This window comes from Saimiri boliviensis, chromosome 8, assembly GCF_048565385.1.
Source record: "Saimiri boliviensis isolate mSaiBol1 chromosome 8, mSaiBol1.pri, whole genome shotgun sequence".
Lineage (NCBI taxonomy): Eukaryota > Metazoa > Chordata > Mammalia > Primates > Cebidae > Saimiri > Saimiri boliviensis.
Window position 1 is genome coordinate 78,408,668 of NC_133456.1, and position 20,616 is coordinate 78,429,283.

General features: G+C 38.5%; 1 protein-coding gene across 8 annotated transcripts in view; it reads left to right on the plus strand.

Moving 5' to 3' along the window:
* Nucleotides 1-20,616, plus strand: part of TP63 (tumor protein p63) — a 271,334-nt gene that overhangs the window by 243,880 nt on the left and 6,838 nt on the right. For 7 of the 8 annotated variants that reach the window (XM_010337716.3, XM_010337717.3, XM_039478920.2 and 4 more), the window contains 3 exons: nucleotides 2,758-2,894; nucleotides 16,244-16,401; nucleotides 19,790-19,934. In XM_010337716.3, the coding sequence (XP_010336018.2) occupies nucleotides 2,758-2,894; nucleotides 16,244-16,401; nucleotides 19,790-19,934 (440 nt within the window). Of the gene's footprint in view, nucleotides 1-2,757; nucleotides 2,895-9,434; nucleotides 11,286-16,243; nucleotides 16,402-19,789; nucleotides 19,935-20,616 lie in introns of those variants that run through there. The other variant, XM_074404699.1, reaches the window with a different exon arrangement.

Below are 20,616 nucleotides of genomic sequence, written 5' to 3' on the forward strand. Positions count from 1 at the left end.
AACTCCAAATAGAAGTTTTCCTCCCCAAATATTTAAAATTAACTTGCCTTTTATTATTTGAAAATGGTAAGATTATCCTAGGGAGCATGGCCAGCAATTTAGGCCAAAAGTTTTGTCAGAAAAAGTTCATAAAATTGATAATACAACAATTATAGCCTTGACTTTGATGTCTTTTAGGGAGCGCTATAAAGAAAGCCAAGCAAGGCAGAACCCTGAACTGCAGTTGACCCCACCCCCCCACCATCTGCCTGTTCCACATCTGCAGATTAAATCACAGATCAAAAATAGTTGGGAAAAAAATAACAATATTACAATAAAAATAATACAAATATAATAACAATACAGTATAACAACTAATTGCTTAGCATTTACATTATATCAGGTATTTTAAGTAATCTAGAGGTAATTTTAAGTATACAGAGGATGTCCATAGGTTACATGCAAATATACCATTTTATATAATGGTCTTGAGCAACTGAGGATTTTAGTATCCACAGGAGCCAGAGTGAGGGTGGGTAATCATGGAATTAGTGCCCTGCTGATACCAAAAGATACCTGTATCTGTAAATGGCCAGAAGTCTTAGCACAATTATTATGTAAGAATCTCATTAATTCCTACCAGGAACATTACTTTTCTTGAGATCACTTTATTAGATTATGCTTGCAGTTAGTTGAATTCTTATTGCATTAACTCTTTGCCATGTGGAGTGGCAGTGAAATTTTAGTGGTTAGTATAGCCCTTGATGCCATCTAAAGTGACATGAGAAACAGCCAAGCAGGGCCAGGAGATTTGACCATGACCTACCACCCTGGTATTGAACTAAAGAAACTCACCAGGTTGAGATGTGCCACACCTTCTTCCTCCTCTTCTTTGGGTCCTGATTCTCAGGGGAGTAAATTGCCAGTAGACTAATCAGTTGGTGAGCTCACTGAGATTCTAAGTGTCTTGTTTCTCAAGCTATATATGGAAACTGATTTGTGACATAAAGTAAAACATTACCCTGATAAACTAAATATTCCAAAAGACTTAACGTGTTTTCAGCTGATAAAACAAGAACTGCTTGAAAAATTGTTTTAAAATTTCAGTTTGTACTCAGAAGGAAGTACCCTGTAATGTGCTATACCTCGAGATTAGAGAAGGCTTAGCCAAACTATAATTTATGAGTGAAGAAAAATTCCATTAATTCAATACATACTTTGTTGATGTTTGGTAAGTGGCAAAGCAGCTAGACCTTGAACATTTTGAGATCAATAGGACACAGTTCTTACTTTCAACTACCTTGCCTTCTATCAAGGACACAAACTGTTATAATGCAATAAAGTACACATTTCCTAGAGCAGGGCCTAGTGCTGTGTGAGTACACAAGAAGTTTCAAAGATGCAAACTGTAAGAGTAAGATCAAGAAAAGCTGCTCAGATAAGGGGCCCCACAGCTGAGATGAGTAAGAGCTAATTCAGCAAAAGGTAGAGAACGTCTTTTATTTCTGAATTCTGACTAATTCTCTCTTTCCTACTCAGTGCAGCAGCTGGGGTGAGGCAGTTAAAGTGCCTAGGGTGCAAAATTTAAATATTCACTCACTCCCAGGGCAATGCACGTGTGCTGCAGGCCTCTCTTGCCTCAGTCTCGTCCTGGCATTGCTCATCCATTTTTTTTTTTTTTTTAATAGGATCTCACTTTGTTGCCCAGGTTGGAGTGTAGTGGCAGGATCATGGTTCACTGCAGCCTCAACCTCGCAGGCTCAAGCAATCCTCCCACCTCAGCCTCCCCAGATAGCTGAGACTACAGGTGTGGGCCACCATGCCTGCTAATTTTTGCACATTTTATAGGGAAAGCGTTTTTTTCCATGTTGCCCAGGATGGTCTCGAACTACTGAGCTCAAGCAATCTGCCCCCTTCAGCCTCCCAAAGTGCTGGGATTATAGGTGTGAGCCATCATGCCTGGCCCTGCTCATAATTGTAAAAGCTGTTAGGAGATTTTAAAAAAGATTTTAAGGGACTCTCCTAAAGAGAGAAACATATCTTATCCCACATGAAAACTTTTATGCTATCAGACATAGGTACAATCTATGCTTATTTTTTGTAGTAGTTTAATGAAGGTGTTGTAAAATATCAATCATCTCATTGCCCGTAAGAGAAATATAGGATTAGGTTTCTATGCACCTCTGCTCACATACATTTTATCAAGAGATAAATATATAACTTCATTTGTTGTGTGTTTCTGTTAAATGACATTTTATTCGATATATACGGTCGACTCATTAACACCCGACTTGTGACCAGTTAGCCTTGTAACTCATGCCTGCATAAAGCTTCTCTAACACACATATCTTCTCCATAAAGCATGGAACAACCTTCTCGCACTTAGGAACACTAGACAGCACTTCAGTACTGCACCTGAGGGTCTTTTTAAGTAACAAAATCACCAGTGAAAAGCACACAAATGTAAAAAATGTGGTGCTAAATAGACCATGAAAAGAACATAGGCTTACAGCATGAGAGCTGAAACAAGATGGCAGAGCACCTCCTTGTTCGACCTCAGCTGGAAACACACACAGCTGAAACACACCCAAATTTTTGGTCACTCTGCATAGGTCTGAATGACCAGGAAAGGGCCAGTAGTATTGACTTTCGTGTTACAAATAAACGTTAGCAAATAGACAAATTGCAATTATGGATTCCATGAATAATCAGGATTGACCACACTTCTAACGGTTCTACAGCCCTTCATGTTTCCTTCTTCCCTTCTCACTTACATAGGTGAGGGGCCGTGAGACTTATGAAATGCTGTTGAAGATCAAAGAGTCTCTGGAACTCATGCAATACCTTCCTCAGCACACAATTGAGACGTACAGGCAGCAGCAACAGCAGCAGCACCAGCACTTACTTCAGAAACAGTGAGTGTATCAACGTGTCATTTTAGGAGGCATGAGTGAGAGTGACGTTATTTGGATCAGCAATAGGGTGACGGATGGGCAGTATGGAGCATAATGGGACGTGGCAGATTGTAATAGATTCAGATGGCCTGGTGTGCCAATCCTCTTTCAGTTGCAACCTTTTGGTGTGTCTTATCATAACCTTCCCTTGAGAGTTCCACTTACGTTCTGAAATTAAATCTAAACCATTTCCGGCAAATTACAAAGAAACACACTAACAGTTAGTTCTCTTCTTTATAGGCCTGATACATAGACACTTACCAATAAAAGAATTTTGAGTACACACTCTGTTTGGTAGTAATGTGTGTATTTGAAAACATGACATCTTTCTTCATCCCGATGGATTGTCTTGCAAATTTCCTGGACTGCACACAATCCACTTTCGGAAATAACAGTGTAGAACAGGGATAGCAAATCGATTTCACTGTAATAAAAAGTGACTTTTTTGAATGCTGTATTGAGAAGAATTTTGAGACCTAGTATGTGACAATTGGGAAAATATCTGGGTGCAGAAGGATACGGTAGCATCATGTTGCCATATTTTAGCATCTCTGCTCTAGATTGTCTTCCAGTAATATGTTTTTACCTAAATCAAGAGAGATTTTTCAAGTGTATTACCACATACATATAATCAATGTACACGTTAAGCTTTGCCTTGAATCTTGGATCTTTTATGATGGTATTTTATGACTAAATAGAATAGAATAGCTCTTAGGAAAGGTTGAGAGGTTGGCCAATAGGGACTCTGTTTATATTTACCTTTCTGTGGTTAAAAATAATCACTTGTTAGTTTAATTAAAACATTATATATGTGCTGGAAATATTGTCAGAGACTCTGTAGATAAATGTAAAATATATACATGATGAGTCCACTTGAGTAATGTAGGCTTTCGACTTCATACTTTAGGCAAAAAGAAAGGAAGTCAAAAACTATCTTGCCAGAGGCAAAGATTATGTTTTACAATAGAAATGTAAATGAGCAATAAAAAATGGTTAATTTCTATGTTATCAGCTGTTGTTGGGAGTTAGCTACGGAAAATGTAATAGAGTGCTCATTATTATTATTATTATTATTTTGAGATGAAATCTCGCTATGTAGCCCAGGCTGGAGTGCAGTGGCACAATCTTAGCTCACTGCAACCTCCTTCTAGCGGGTTCAAGCGATTCTCCTGCCTCAGCCTCCTGAGTAGCTGGGATTACAGGCGCACGCCACCACACCCAGCTAATTTTTTGGTATTTGTTAGTAGAGGTGAGGTTTCATCATGTTGGCCAGACAGGTCACAAACTCCTGACCTCAGGTGATCCACCTGCCTTGGTTTCCCAGAGTGCTGGGATTACAGGCATGAGCCACCACACCCGGCCTTATTACTGTTTCTTAAAATCAATGTGAATGTATCGCTGATAGTGAAGAGACATTTTCTGAGCACCTGTTGTATACAGGGCAGAGTGGACAGCAGAGTGAAAGGAAGCACACTCTTTGTTCAGAGGACTTCCTTGAGCATCCAAGATCTTCTTGGCCAGAAGGGATCTCACCATTTACTTTTAGCATGAAAATTTTGCAAACTTTAAAGGTATGGTTTTATTTGTAAAGCTGAGCAGAAAGTTGAATGAGGTGGTTCCTTGGTCACACAGAGTATTCTGAAAGAATTACAACTCAGGGTTGCAGACACAATTTTCATTGCTAATCATATGGATGCTCTGGGGTATCAGATGGAAATATATACTAAAATATTTAAGTGATAAATCATTTAGTTCTTATAAAAACATACAACTAAGATCAAAGAAACAGAAACCTGTAACATCATTTATAGATCCAGGAGGGATATCTTTCTTTCCCAAGATATGTATGTCATGGTATTAAGAAACACCCCAAAATTCCTCCTGTTAACTCTGGAAGTTTGACTATACCAAAATGATTCCTGAAGAATCACACAATAATATATATCATGCCGAACTAGTTGCTCTCTAGTATTCTTTCCTGTCTGTTTTTTCAGTTAGTAGAAAAAGGTCTGATGTCTAGTACAGCAATTGGCAAGCTGCTTTTTGTAAAACCCTGTTAGTAAATGTTTAGATTTTCTGGTCTATATTGTCTTTTGCTACTATGCAGCTCTGTGATTGTAGCACAAAAACAGCCAAAGGTAATGCATCAAGGAAAGAGTGTGTGTGTTCCATAAATGGAACTTCCTTTCTGAACCCTAAAATTTGAATTTCATGTAATTTTCACATGCCATGAAATATTATTTTCCTTTTGATTGTCCATTCCCCTATTAAAACTATAAAAACTATTCTTAGCTTTTAGGACAAATTTGCCCCACTTGCTGTGGTTTGACAGTCCATCTTATAGATAAATGAGTGACTTTCCTTTCCTTGCTTCTTGAGTCCCCAATTTTGTTTGATATGTGTACTTGGAAGTTAATATGTATGTTCCAAGCTAGAAAGGTATTAAAAGGCTTTAGGAAATCCTAACGTGGTTTTTAAGGCAGCATTTCAGTATCTAATAAAAATAGCAACAGCCTTGAACAGGTATCTCTTGTGTCTGAGAAAGTGAGGCGTGTCCATCCAGATAAAAAATGCAGTTAATGACACAACCTCATTGTCAGATAAGGCTAGAATAGTTGACTTGAATCATGTAACATATTCTTATTGGAGGTCTGCTATGTGAATGCTTTAAGGATAGGAAGGAGAAAGATGGAGTCCTGCCTTTCCGTGGTCTACAATTTCTACCTTAAACACTCTGAATTTTAGGAAAGTTCTGGAAATTTATTCTCAGCATTATGTAAGTTAATAGGACAATTTCAAACAGTTTCTGTAGCTCATATGAGAAAAAGAATGGTTTCATGTCATTGTTTTAGAGACTTGATAAGCCAGGAGGATTGACATCATTCAGTCAGGGACATATGCTAAATACATATGTCTTTGTTTGTTGATACAACGTAAATGAAAATACATAGCCCTCTTTTCCTGTATGATGAGTATCCAGTGCTTATTGTCTGATTGGCCCACGTTACTCTAAAGGGAATTTCTTATTCATATTTCTTAAATAATCTATGTCACCAGAGAAGAAAACACATGTTAATATTGTGTTCTTTTTAAAAGCACCAAAGATTTTAGGGACATACTTTCACATTTTGCATGTGTGGCCACAGATAGAAAGGAACTAGTAGATTCATAGTTCCCTGGTGTGTTCATTTAAATGCGTATTACGTGCATGTTTTTGAGTTGGTATCTCACAGCTGTGATAGCTTATGCATGGAAATCTAACAGACTGCAAAATTAAATCTTTGCAAAATATAGACATTTGGTCTAATTATGTCTTTCTAACATTATATATACATGGGTCTCCAGTGATTGATATGCATCTATATAAATCCTTCAGTTGTATTCTTCAGCTGAGTTTTTTTCAGCTCTTATTTTCATGCAAATCTCCAAGAAAAAGCATGAAAGACTAAACAAAGAAAAATGAAAATCTAATTTCCTGGCAATCATTTGAAAAGAATAAATCAGCTTGGAAAATGCATATAATAGCCTGTGATTTTCTTTCCAAAAACATACTACCAATCTTATGCGGGTAAGGAATCAATCTTTCATTTTTCTTTATAGTGGGGGGAAAATTCGCGTGAAGAGAATGTACTTTCTGTAAGGTAGCACAACAGTGTTTTTACTTGAATTGCTTCTATTAGGTTCCAACTATGTGTTTTCCTCTGCTTGCTTTTCATTTGTGCATGGTTTTTCTTTTTTTAAAAATATCTTCGCAATTACCTTCATGATCATAGGCTTTATGGAAGATAGACTTTTCAGAGATGCTGTGAATCAAATTGTTATAGATACAAGTAAGCTTTACACTATGAAGAAATGTGATTTTAGTTTATTTCCATGCATTGGGATACATACAGAGAGTTGTGTTTCTAGATGCCAGAATCTAATGGGAAGACAAATAGGACCCTATCTTTAGACTTCTTGCCTTCATACTATCAAGGAGCATTAATGCTTAAGACAACTTTACAGAAGCCTCTTGAGACCTCTTTTGCAATGTTTTGACTTCTATACTTCAGACCAGTACTAATTCCTTTTTATTTTTTAATAGTTCTCCCTTATTCCGAGCTTCCATCCTAAAAGTGAGGCCGACATCACTTTGTTACAATTTTGCCTAGCCTAGCTTTGACTTTCCTCTGGAAATTTATTTTTGAGCTTCTATGGATGAATTGTATTTAAATTATAAAACAGACCTGTGACATCCTGCTGATCCATTAGTGTGTCCTTCTCTGTTACGATTAGTTAATAATTGTGGCTTATTAGTAACACAAATCAGAGATTATTAGAACAAAGTAGGATCTTCAAGTCCATGGTTCCAGCCCTTTACACCATAGTTGGAGAAACTGAGGCTCTGTGATTTTATAGCCAGTTTATAATAAAGCTTAGACTAGGATCAGATTTAGAACATAGAGCTCTTAGTAATGTTGCATTCTGCTTCATTGGCAGTTAAGTAAGTAGTTAATTATAAAACTTAAACATCTATTCCGATTTTTCTGTCTCTGTTTTTTGTATGATTGTTTTACAGATGGTATCTAGCTATTTCGCCCAGGCTGGACTTGGACTCTTGGGCTCCAGCGGTTGCCTGCCTCAGCCTCCCAAGTAGCTGTAGACCACAGGCACATCCTACTGTGCCTGGCACATTTTTCTGACTCTGTTGTCAGTTACATGGTATTTATTCTTGTAGATTCAGTTTAAACTCTTGTATCTTTAAACTCATTTGGCAATGGTTGCCATCAAAAATATTGATATTTTTTTCTTAGACTCATGTATCTGAGAGAGAAGCAGGCAATATTTTCGGGATTATCAATGTAGAAGAGAGAAAGGTACACAAATCTCCAAACTAATAGAAAATGTTAACACAATTTTTCTAGGTTTTACAGAGAAATCCTCCATGTTTCCAAAATATCTCTTTGAAATTTCAAGCTTTATAGGTTAAAAACAGATGCATATTGACAATTTCATGTGATTCAACCTTATAGGTATCATGGAACTGCACAACAGTTTACAGTTTACTTTTGAACTTCATAGTTAATGAAGTTTTCAGGGCATAGATTTATTACCTCTGGACTGGTAATGAAGAAAAAGCTCAATGATTAATTAAACTTAGGTAGATTCAACTACTTTTCTAAATTCTCTGACCTCATTGCAGAATCAAGCTCAGTCCTAGGTCTTACATGTCGTTAGTTGGCTCTACGTTACTTTCCTATCCATTTTTATTAGGGCATATTCTGTTCAGACAATATCAATTCTTGCTGGTGAGACGATTTCCTGAATCCTAGCATTAAGCAAATAAAAATGGCTTTGTTCCTTTGAAAGGAGTAGCCGAATGTGATTCAAAAAGCCAATCTGGGAAACAATTTCCCAACAGTTCGTGAGATTGCCCAACTTTTAGCAGAATAAAAGCGTTTGTTTTTGGCATCCCGATGGCATAAATGATTTCTTCATTATGCAAAAATTGCTTTCATGGGTTTGATATATACATTTATAGGCCAAGTTTTTTCCTGAAAGGATTAAGGTATTTACCCATCTCGATCTGGGAATATCCAAAATGCTCATTAAACAGGTCTTTATAAATGCATGATGACACAGTTCCATCCTGATAATATCATATTTCTTCATACCTCACACTTAGGCTAGACAAGAACAGTAATGAGGGATAATAATTGAGCAGATGACATTTTATAAAAGATTAAAGTTTATTCTTGTTTCTACATTCCTTTCTTTAATTAATTGAGTCCAGTAAAACCTATGCACAACACTGTGTTGAACACCTTGACCTATCTTACATCAGTAGTCTTTGACTGAATCACCTTGTGGAACTTCTTAAAAATATGTTTTCCTGGATGCCAGCTTGTGTTGGAAGGAAGCCAGGAAAATGCATTTTCATAAGTCGCACACGTGATTCTGATTTTTTTTTTTTTTCTGGTTAACTGCTACCACCTTATCCCATTTCTTCCTCATAAAAATCTTGAGAAATCACAGTAATTTTAAAAGAAGAGGCCAGGCACAGTGGCTCATGCCTATAATCCCAGCACTTTGGGAGGCCGAGGCACGTGGACCACCAGGTCAGGAGTTTGAGACTAGTCTGTCCAACATGGTGAAACCCCTTCTCTACTAAAAATACAAAAATTAGCAGGGCATGGTGTGTGCACCTGAAATCCCAGCTACCCTGGATGCTGAGGCAGGAGAATCGCTTGAACCTGGGAGGCGGAGGTTGCAGTGAGCTGAGATCACATCACTGCCCTCCAGCCTGGGCAACAGAGTGAAACTCTGTCTCAAAATAAATAAATAAATATTAAAGAAAAATAAAAGAAGATAAATTGGAAGAACAAAAATAGCTTTTCAGGTACTCTATTCTGTCTATACTATGATCATGAAGGTATAAGGAGTGTGTTTCTGTATTCAATTGATTTGAATATATGAAGTCCTAAGCCTTCATTTTTTCTTTTCTCTGGTTCCTCTCTGCAGTCTCCTTTCAGCCTGCTTCAGGAATGAGCTTGTGGAGCCCCGGAGAGAAACTCCAAAACAATCTGACGTCTTCTTTAGACATTCCAACCCCCCAAACCGATCAGTGTACCCATAGAACCCTATCTCTATATTTTAAGCCTGTGTATTGTACTTCCCTGTGTATATGTGAGTGTGTGTGTGTGTGTGTCTGTCTGTCTGTCTGTCTGTGTGTATATCTAGCCCTCATAAACAGGACTTGAAGACACTTTGGCTCAGAGACCCAACTGCTCAAAGGCACAAAGACACTAGTGAGAGAATCTTTTGAAGGGACTCAAAACTTTACAAGAAAGGATGGTTTCTGCAGATTTTGTATCCTAAGACCTGCCACTGGTGGGTGAGGAACCACTGTGTTTGTCTGTGAGCTTTCTGTTTTTTCCTGGGAGGGAGGGGTCAGGTGGGAAAAGAGCATTGCAATGTTGATTGGAACCCTTTTCTGTTTTCTTCTGTTGTTTTTCTAAAACTCATAGGGAAGCTTTTGAGCAGGTCTCAAACTTAAGATGTCTTTTTAAGAAAAGGAGAAAAAAGCTGTTATTGTCTGTGTATAAGTAAATTGCAGGTGACTGAGAAGCTCAGTCACACCCTTTTAATGCTGGTCATGTAAAAATATTGCAAGTTGTAGGAAACGAAGGTGTCAAGAGTACTGCCGGGCAGCAAGGTGATCATTACCCTAAGTAATCAACTTTGTGGGGTGGAGAGTTCTTTTTGAGAACTTACATTATTAGGATCCTCCCTTCATACGTAGGTAGAACATTTATTAATGCTGTGTAACATCCTGCCTCTGCCATTGTATGTTGGCATCTGATATGCTAAAGTTTTTCTTGCACGTAAAACCCTGGAAGACCTACTACCAGAACTATTGTTTGACCCTCATAGCAGGTGAACTCATTCTGTGCTTTTTTTTTTTTTTTTTTTTTTGAGACGGAGTTTCGCTCTTGTTACCCAGGCTGGAGTGCAATGGCGCGATCTCGGCTCACCGCAACCTCCGCCTCCTGGGCTCAGGCAATTCTCCTGCCTCAGCCTCCTAAGTGGCTGGGATTACAGGCACACGCCACCATGCCCAGCTAATTTTTTGCACCTTTAGTAGAGACGGGGTTTCACCATGTTGACCAGGATGGTCTCGATCTCTCGACCTCGTGATCCACCCGCCTCGGCCTCCCAAAGTGCTGGGATTACACATTCTGTGCTTTTAATACACAAATCCACCTCAGTAATATTGCACTTATTTACCATTATCCAAAGCTTAAAATAGAATTTAAAGTCCTCTAACAAAATCTGTGATTAATTTGCTTAATTAGAGCTTCTGTCCCTCAAGCCTACCTACCATAAAACCAGCCATATTACTGATACTGTTCAATGCATTTAGCCATTTATGTTTTGAGTAAGTGAAATCCAAACAAACATGTTAAAATCAGCACTCCTGTACTGAAAATTAAAGATTAAAAGGGTAGACTACTTTTTTTTTTTTTACTCAAAGTATAGAGAATTTGTTTCTTTCCATTTTAAAAACATATTTTAAGGCAATAGCATAAAGACTTTAAAATTTTCCCTTCCCCCAACTTCCCACACCCATTCACCAACACTGTATTTTCTGTGTCACCAAGACATTGATTTCTTGTTATTGAGGCTGTTGCTTTGTGGATGTGTGATTTTAATTTTCAATAAACTTTTGCATCTTGGTTTATCTTGCAGTTTTTCGTTTCTGTCTCTCTCACTTTTTCCCCAATAAATACTAGAATATTCTCATGGAAGTGCTTGAAGTATCATGTATAGGTCTAAAGAACAAGAATAGTCACTTTATCCCTGTCTCCATTTCTTTCTGTCAGTATTTGGTGTTTTTATTTAAGATATTCTGTATCAAGGTCTCAAGGTCATCAATCCTAACGATGAACTAAAATGCCTAAACTTACTTTAAAAAAATACTTTAGCCCTACGGGTTTTAAAGTTTGTCACAGGAAGCCAGGCACCATGGTATCATTTATTGACACTCCTGACAAACCTCTAGTCGTATCTTAATTTGCCAAATTTACTAAAATGAATTTCAGTCAAATCCAAATTTTTAATAACGTGGCTTCTGTGACATACACGTTAGCAAATATTTGGCCAGAAATCCACAGTGGAACCTATTATTCAATTTTTGTAATTATTATTTTTTAGTTATAATATGTTCTGAGCCTTGAGTGATTGCTTTTAAAAGCTTCATAAGTTCTAAACAAACAAAAAACATCTAGTATCTTAGATAAATATTTCAGAAAAGACATCTTTATATTTGAGATAAAAATAGTAAAACCAGATGCTCTTATTATATTTGCAGTGTTTTTCAATCAGTCTAATAACTTTGATTCACAAAGCCCTTAAATGATTGGTGAGTATGTTAAGCTTTTTGATTTGCTTTTTCTTTCAGAAGGTTTTCGCTTTTCTTTTAGCCTGTTTTTAAGTAAGTTTTTGATTTTTTATAGTGACTTGTATATAAATGCACATATTTGAAATGATGGAAAATATTTAAAAATTACAGTTTTCCCATCTAAAGAATAAATGCTGTACTGTCTTTAGAAGCAGGATAACACAGCTAGAAAGAAAGCTCACAGGTAGGCAGTGCTGTATAAAATTGAGAGAAGGTGCAATTCTTTTTTTGATGTTCCATGTCTTCCCTTTTTTTTTTTTTTTTTTTTTTGACCTTTCTCGTAACAGGAATGCTCTGCTCTGCCCTCAGTTTCCCTTTTCCCTCCCCAAATTCTTTATTCCAGAAATGGTTTGTTAAAATAGATTTAGCGTAAGCTATCACCAAATCCTGCTAGAGAGTTGCTTTTAAATTAGCAATGGAAGATTTAAGTCAAAGGAAGGAATCCAGTGAAATTCTAGGCATCTAGGAGGTAGACAGTGTAACTTGTGTCTCTGGGAATTTTGACATTCTACCATGTAGATAGTCACTACGGTTGGAACCAGAAAACCTGATTTTAAGTCCTTTATGTTGTAAAACCACATATCACTTTGCAATTTTGAATTTTATTCTTAGCAAACTGTACAGAAGCTTATATTGTTAAAGTTAAGAACTGAGACTTGGCTTCACTAGCATTTCTCTTCAAAACTAGAAGTATATGAAATGTGATTTTCTAGATCTCTGTTACTGAATCTCTGTTATATCACTGAATTCTTAGAAAAATCTAGCAAGGCTCTCGAGAAAACAACCTAAGGTATACACCTTATGATATTTTTCGGCAGACAGCTGGACTCTTACTTTTTTGGGGGTTTTAGATAGGGGAGGAGAGTGTAGGTAAGAAAACCAGAATGGCACAGGTCCTGTTATTCTTTTGAACACATTTTTCTTCTCAGTTTCTCCAGAAATTTTTGGACTATTTCACTTAAGAACTGCTGTATTAAATTTGTATTTTTTTAAAAGTTATTCAAGGCCTTCAAATTGGCTGTGAGTTTACTCAGCCTTCCTTCCTTTTCTATAGTATGCGGGAGTTATCAGAATGCTTCTTCTAGTTCAGTCATTGTGAAACTGCTAATAGACAGACTACCTTCCTCTCCTCTCTTGTGCTTTAAAACTCACTTTTACATTAAAAGGAAGGCATTCTGAATTTCTGACCTTTCCTGAGTCTGTTAACACCATTCAACTCTTCACCCTCCTATCTGGTTTTGTTCAATTAGGAACCCAACTCACCTCCGGCCACTTCCTCCGTTAATTCTTACATTGTTACTTTCTATCGCATGGAGCACATATCAGAGTGTTGAATATTTGGGACTGGAAGGAAAGAGTGAAAGGAGCTGATGTTTCCTGAGCACCTACACAGCACTGGATCCTGTGCAGCACTGTTACATGATCTCGTTCTTAATAGAAATCTTCTAATGTAGCCATGATACCTGGACTACAGATTAGGAAAATGCGACTCAAGAGACTTGTACAACATCCTACATCACTTAATTTGTTAGATCCAGAAGGCGACCCAGATGTTTTGATTGACTTAAAATCCATGCTCTTTTTTCTTCATCTGTGGTTTCTGACCTACCTTCCCCAAATTAGTGGCTTGTGATGAAAAATGGTAAATGAACTAATAAAATGGTCAAAAATAATAACCACAAGGTAAAGAAAGCAGGAGGCTGTAACAGGAATTATAAGAAGGAATTTACTCTGAGTGTTCAGAAAAAAATGCAAAACTTTTAAATGTATTTTTGCTTTTCTAATTGTGGATATTAATGATTCAAGCAGTGCATTCTACTAGCTCTTGCTGTTCATTAGACTGGTTTGAGAAGGGACACATAGAGAGGTCTCCTTAGGCTACAGGACCAACTGCATTAGGAATACTGGCTACCTGGCATCTTGGGTACTTCACAGTGAGCAAAGGGAGTTGAAACAAGAGCTGGCAGAGAATCTCCTCCCTGACTTGCCCCATACTTTCTTATACTCCGATGTGGATTGATGATCCTAAGTATAGACATATGTGCTGGATGGATGATCCTAAGTATAGACATATGTGCTATTTCTTTGGAAAGGCTCTTCCACAGGGACATCGTGGATCCAGAAGTGCTTGGTAATAGCTGGAGTTACCCGCCCTTTACCCCTGTTCTATATTGGTCTCCATTTTTCTTACAATTTCATCTGTTGCTTGTCCCTATAACCTAGAAAAAAACACAGGTACCAGGAGACCGGATTCTACCCTCAATGCATCCATTTAGCAATGTGTGACCTTGGGCATATTTTTTTCTTAGAACCTTATATTTGTCTAAATGTATATTTGGAATGGTAATTTTTGCCCATCTCTGCCCTGGTATACCATGACCTGCTCCACAAGGATGGTGTGATAATCATTCAGAAAATGTACAAAGTACAGTTCAATCACCTGAAGTTACATATATGATATATATACAATGCAGATCTATAATTGTGAGTATTTGATAAAGGCTAAAGAGAAAAGTCAGTTCCCTTCTACATTAAAGGCAGTGATTGTAAAATACACCTGAATTGTTAATTGTGCATTAATTGACATGCTAATTTGTATGCATTAAAATAGAGCAAATTGTTTGCATTCATCTAGCTGTGGCTCTTCATTGACATGGAAGGAGCCATTCCTGTTTTCATGTAATTCTGGAGAATGCAGAGTGGCAGCTTCAAAGACTGTCCCTACCATGGCAGCACTTAAGTGCTAAAGCCATTTTTAAAATTATTTTTTCAAATATTATGATGCCATATATGCTTGGAACCTGGGTCCATTTACAGAGCCTCCAAATTTTGAATTATATATATATATATATATATATATATATATATATATATAATATACACACACACATATATATATATATATGCAAATAAAACTGAAAGAAGAAAATTATCCCCCCTCTAATGTAAATATGGCTGTGACGGGAAGAAGGTAAACAGGAATGAAATGTTTCGTTTTGTTTGAGAGTTGTGAAAGTGGAGTTTTCCCATACCAGACTAGAAACTTGCTTAAAGTCCAGTCTTCATTCTATGGTCACAATAATTCAATGTAGAAGCTGCATAGTCTGTAAATTTCTTCCTCACCTTCTCTTTTTCAGTTCTCATCATAGCCGTACAAGGTAGGATGGATTATTATCTCCATTGCATCCACTACTCTATGAGTGGCTCAAAGATGCGGACCATGTCTTAAGCTTTATTAACTCTAACATCTGACTCATGCAGCAAGTGTAAATGTGTGTAGTTTATATAGTTTTCTTGTGAGAAAACAAAGACCAGGATGTTAAGTAGCTCATATGTGCATCTATAGCATCCTAATATACACCGGAGGAAGGCTTCAGCTCTTTGTAACTCCCATTGTTGTACACATCGCCAGTTCTCATGTTAAAATAAATCCCAGCTCTTAGGGAGGCAGAGGCGGAAGGATAGCTTGAGCCCAGGAGTTCGAGACCTGCCTGGGCAATATAGCGAGACCCCGTTCTCCACAAAAAGTAGAAGAGAAAAAAAAGATAAAATAAAACACCAGGAGTGACAGTTGAAGATATAATATGAAAAGCCAGTTCTAGTAACTTCCCAAATTGAAGGTCAAATGCTGAATGGAAAACTGTTGGGTTTGTATTTTGCTTTGTTCTTTTCATTTCTCCCAGGAGAATTATGGAAAGTCAATAGAATGGTTATTTGGGCCTCCTTGTTCTCCTCTGTAGAAATGCTTTTGGCATTTTGGTGGGTTCTCTCATACATCATGAGCTTCCCTGCTGAAAATGCATGTTTCCAAGTAGGGGGCCTCTGCATGACTGCAGGATGAGCTGCCAAATGCCCAGTTTGATTGACTTTGTAGTCATTTTCTGCATAACACAAATGGAATATGCAGAAAGCTACAAATGGAATGCCTTAGCATTCCATTTTTTTTTTTTTTTTTTTTTTTGGAATTTTGAGGGTGTCATATCCACATTTTTCATCAGCCTTCAAGTCTTTGCTCAATTCGTTTTCCTAACTGGTTTTCAAACTTATTTGAATTGAAGAGGAGAAGGGAATGGAGAAAACAATAGAAGGGAAAAAAGGAGGCAATGACTTTCTCTTTCACAAAGGAGATGCTAAACCTTGCACTCTGCACATTCAGGAAATGTATGACTAGATAGTCTTGCAATCAGTTCCTCCCTATTCAGGAAACATTCTTAGATGGAAACAAAATTAACTTCTTGCCATTAATCCTAGAAGAATATTTTCAAATGTTTGGTTTGAGGCCATGTTTTAAACAGAGACCTGTTGAAAATCAGTAGTCCCCACTCTTTAGAGTCCCACGCTCACCATCTTTCCATGTTTGTGTTCCTAGGACCTCAATACAGTCTCAGTCTTCATACGGTAACAGCTCCCCACCTCTGAACAAAATGAACAGCATGAACAAGCTGCCTTCTGTGAGCCAGCTTATCAACCCTCAGCAGCGCAACGCCCTCACCCCTACAACCATTCCTGATGGCATGGGAGCCAACAGTAAGAGCATCTCCTTTTAATTGTAACTGAAGGATGAACAGGCTAGCCTAGGGGAAAACTCTGTGATGGGGAAAGGCAGGTTCTTAAGCTAAGTGAGAGGCACAGTGGGACAGATCAGATCAAAGTGAAGTGGCTTAGGTTTCTGACTGTGAACCTTTCACTTTTGAGGTTTATTGTTCATTGCAAAATACTCTGGTGGAGAGAAAGAAGGATGTTTTTTAGTAGGGATAAGGATTTCTGTGAAAAGAATGGCCTACTTCTTGCTATCCTGGATGGAGTTTCACCTCCTGCAACCTTTGAAATAGTTAAAAGAAAATGGATGCAACATGCATAAAGTAGATGTTGTAGTGAACTTAAAATCTAGGTAAATAGACCGGGCGTGGTGGCTCACGCCTGTAATCCCAGCACTTTGGGAGGCTGAGGTGGGTGGATCACAAGGTCAAGAGATCAAGACCATCCTGGCCAACATGATGAAACCCCGTCTCTACTAAAAATACAAAAATTAGCTGGGTGTGGTGGCATGCGCCTGTAGTCCCAGCTACTCAGGAGGCTGAGGCAGGAGAATCTCTTGAACCTGGGAGGTGGAGGTTTCAGTGAGCTGAGATCATGCCACTGCACTCCAGCCTGGGCAGCAGAGTGAGACTCAGTCTCAAAAAAAGAAAAAAGATATCTAGAGAAGTAGATTATATCTTATCTGAACTCCATGAAAAAAAGAAATACCTCTAATTACAAAGAAGTTACTTTTCTAATACTTAATTTTCTATCCATAAAATTATCACTTTATATACTTAACATTTTATGTCTGTGTCTCTATAATCCTGGCCTTTTAAACTCACCTATTCTATCCCAGACACAGTCAGTAAGGAATTGACCTGCAGATGGGTCTCCCTTTTATTTATTCACACATGCATTACTCATATCAGCTAAGTACAAATGAAAAAGGCACTGTAAGAATCGGGCCTCCAGGGGGATAATGACTGGCATATAATTTCACTATAAATAGAATTATCTTGTCCACTAGGACTAAATCTAGCAAAGTGGATACACAAACTTGAAGGAAAAAAAAAAGTGGTGATAAAAATGCAAAAGAATGTGTATAACACCCTTGGGAATATGGAAGACTGAATATGGCATGGGTTTCATATAGTCCCTACTACCTAAAAACGGTACCCTCAAGCTTATCTTTTGAAATCCTAATTATTTTGATCGAGCCTTTAAAAGTGCATTTCAGTGCTGTCTCTTCTGCAAGAAACTAGAGGAGGCTAGGATTGTGAGTTTCTGTAGTCTAGTGGCACACATTCACATTTTAATGAGATAGAGGTGTGTGCGTTCAGTATGGTTGCCCATTGTGGCGGCATAGACTTTAGCGTGAGACCGCTCTTTCACTAATGATAAATGCATCATTAAGCGTAAAACCTGACCCCTTGACAGGTATACTTTGACATAAAAAGAATAGAAACCACTTAATTTCAACTTCATTTTCTTTCTTGTAACATCTTAGAGTCCTCAGATTCCTTCTTGAGATAACAAAATTGTGATAATTGTGATGATGGTTCACATCTGTATAACTTACAGTTTGCCTACTTTTTTTCTTATTTATACTTTACAATAAGTTCAGAAGGGAAACAGATTGAGATGTGATAGGGTATGCTCTTTAGCTAGCTAGTTAATGGCAAAGACCTTTTCTGGGCATACTGCTATTCACTAAAGTGGAAACAAATCACATTAGTCCTTTGTAGATTATTTTGTTCTTATTTGACGTGAAGGCAAAATATATTTCATAAAAATCGATATTAAGCTTTTCTCCTCTATCAGTCAGTTAATGTTTACACCTTATGGTTTAGTAAAATATCAGTAAGTATTGGTGGTGTGTAGGGTCCAGCTCTACAGGGTTCTGTGAGCCCCTCCCGGCTGGTGCAGAGATGAGAAATTATAGAACTAAAAGACACAAGACACAGAGATAGAGAAAAGAGAGTTTGGGCCCAGGGGTCCACTGCTACCCAGATCGAGGAGACCAGCAGTGGCCCAGAATATCGGGGACGCTCTCACTTTTATTGAGTTGCAAATCTGGGGGCAGGGTAGGTGGGGTGTGGCAGTGATAGGGTCAAGTACATCTCCTGTCATTCAGGTAGTGGCTCAGGAATTTCTGGCACCCAAAGTGAGATAGAAAGCATAATGCATCAGCATCTTTTACATACTTACCAAGAAAGAAATACAACATTAAGATTTATATTACTATTACTGATTACCTTTTCTAAGACAGAAGGAATCAGGTGCAGAAGCAGAACATAAGAGTAGACATGGAACGTGACCACTGAAGCACAGCATCACACAGAGACAGTTAAGCCCCCGGATGTCTGTGGGCTTCCCTGAGAGCCGCCAGGCCTTGCCACAAGAGCTTGGAGAAGCGGAGTTTTCTCCAAACTTCCCCAGGAAGGAGATGTCCAAAATGGTCGAGACGTCTCCTTCCCTAGCTGGCTAAACAGTGGGCACTTTCACGCGCTGGCACTGCCACACAGCCGAGGTGCCCTCCAGCAGCCCTTATGTGGGCATGACAGAGGGCTTAGAGCATCTTGCCTTAGTGTCATTCATTTCACAATGTCACCCCAGTTTCACACTTCGACCTGAGAGGCATTAGTAAAGGAATTAAGATCACCTATGAATAACTAAGATCACCTATGAATAACTAAGAACTACTACGGTTATATTTTTAATTACTTTCTTCTTCATGATTTATATGAAAATAGGCTGAGGCCTTTTGCTCCTGCCTTGGTGCTTATGGGATCTCCCCACTACAGTGGTGTTCCTGTATATAACCCTGAAAATGGACCATAAGTAATATTTAATTGAATTCTTATAAATATTGAAGTAAGTCTTCCTATACCCAAAGAAATATTTCAAGGGTCACTCCTTCATTCACAGATTTGTGCATTTATCCACTTAACCTAAGTTTACTGAGCAGCTACTCTGTGCCAGGCACTGTGCTAGGAACTGTAGGTATCTAGACACATATAAGATCTAATCTCTATGCTTGCACAGATTAGTGAGGGAGACAGAAATATAACCCTCAAAGGCAAGTACAAGGAGGAATATAATAACATTAAGGGCAATTAGCAATTAGAGAATTAGAAGTAGAGAAAGCGGGGGGCGGGGGAAGAGACTGTTCTACGAGAAGGTACAAAAGTCAAGAGGTGCCTAATTAGTTTGGAGTCTAACCATTCTGTTTGACTAAAGGTAGGCTGCTTGAAGGGGTGTAGTGAGAGAGAAGATTAAAGAGGAAGGCTGGTAGTTTAAGCCCTTGATAACATTTAGCCACACAAGATGGACCACTGGGATGCTGGTACATGATGATGGCAGTAACCCTTTTGTTCCTCCTGCTTCTGTTCAGTTCCTATGATGGGCACCCACATGCCAATGACTGGAGACATGAATGGACTCAGCCCCACCCAGGCACTCCCTCCCCCACTCTCCATGCCATCCACCTCCCACTGCACCCCCCCACCACCGTATCCCACAGATTGCAGCATTGTCAGGTGAGTCCACAGCATATGCCCCTGGGGGCCTGTCCTAAGCATCCCGGGATGGTGGAGGGTGGCTACTGTCATAATCCATAAAACAGTTGGAAGGAGAGGCAGCACTCCTATGGTTGGAGTTCAGTCACTTTATCTCTGATGTGTGGAGTGGCCAACATTGTTTTATCAAGGAAAACTAATCAGCATGGGAACAAGTGAAAATGTGTGTTTATAGGCATATTGTTTTCATGTCTGTTTCCCTCACCTTCACTTACTTCCTCCTCGCTCACACTTTTACGTTGTCAGTTTCGGCCCTCAAGCTGGTGCTCAGGGCTGGGTTTCCAAAAGGGCAATAAACTTGCTATCTTGCTCCTTTTCCTTTCTCTAATCCTCATAGCTCTCAGCCACCATGGGACCATTATTTTGGAGTTGGATGTCCATAAAAAGTTTTAATGTTTTCCAAAATGACAGGAACTTTCAAAACTGCTGGCCTTTCCTCCTCTGCACTCCAGGAAAGGGGAGTTCAGACAGGTAGAAGAAATGCATGAAGTCTGAAAGATTTGCTTCCCATAGAGGCAAGAGTGGGTTCCCAGATTTCTTGCCTAGTGCGTATCTTCTTCTGCTTCATGTGCAAAATGATTGTTTCATTTGGCTACTGGAATGATTTGTGTTGATTTCCCTGATGTGTCCATCACAGGGATGG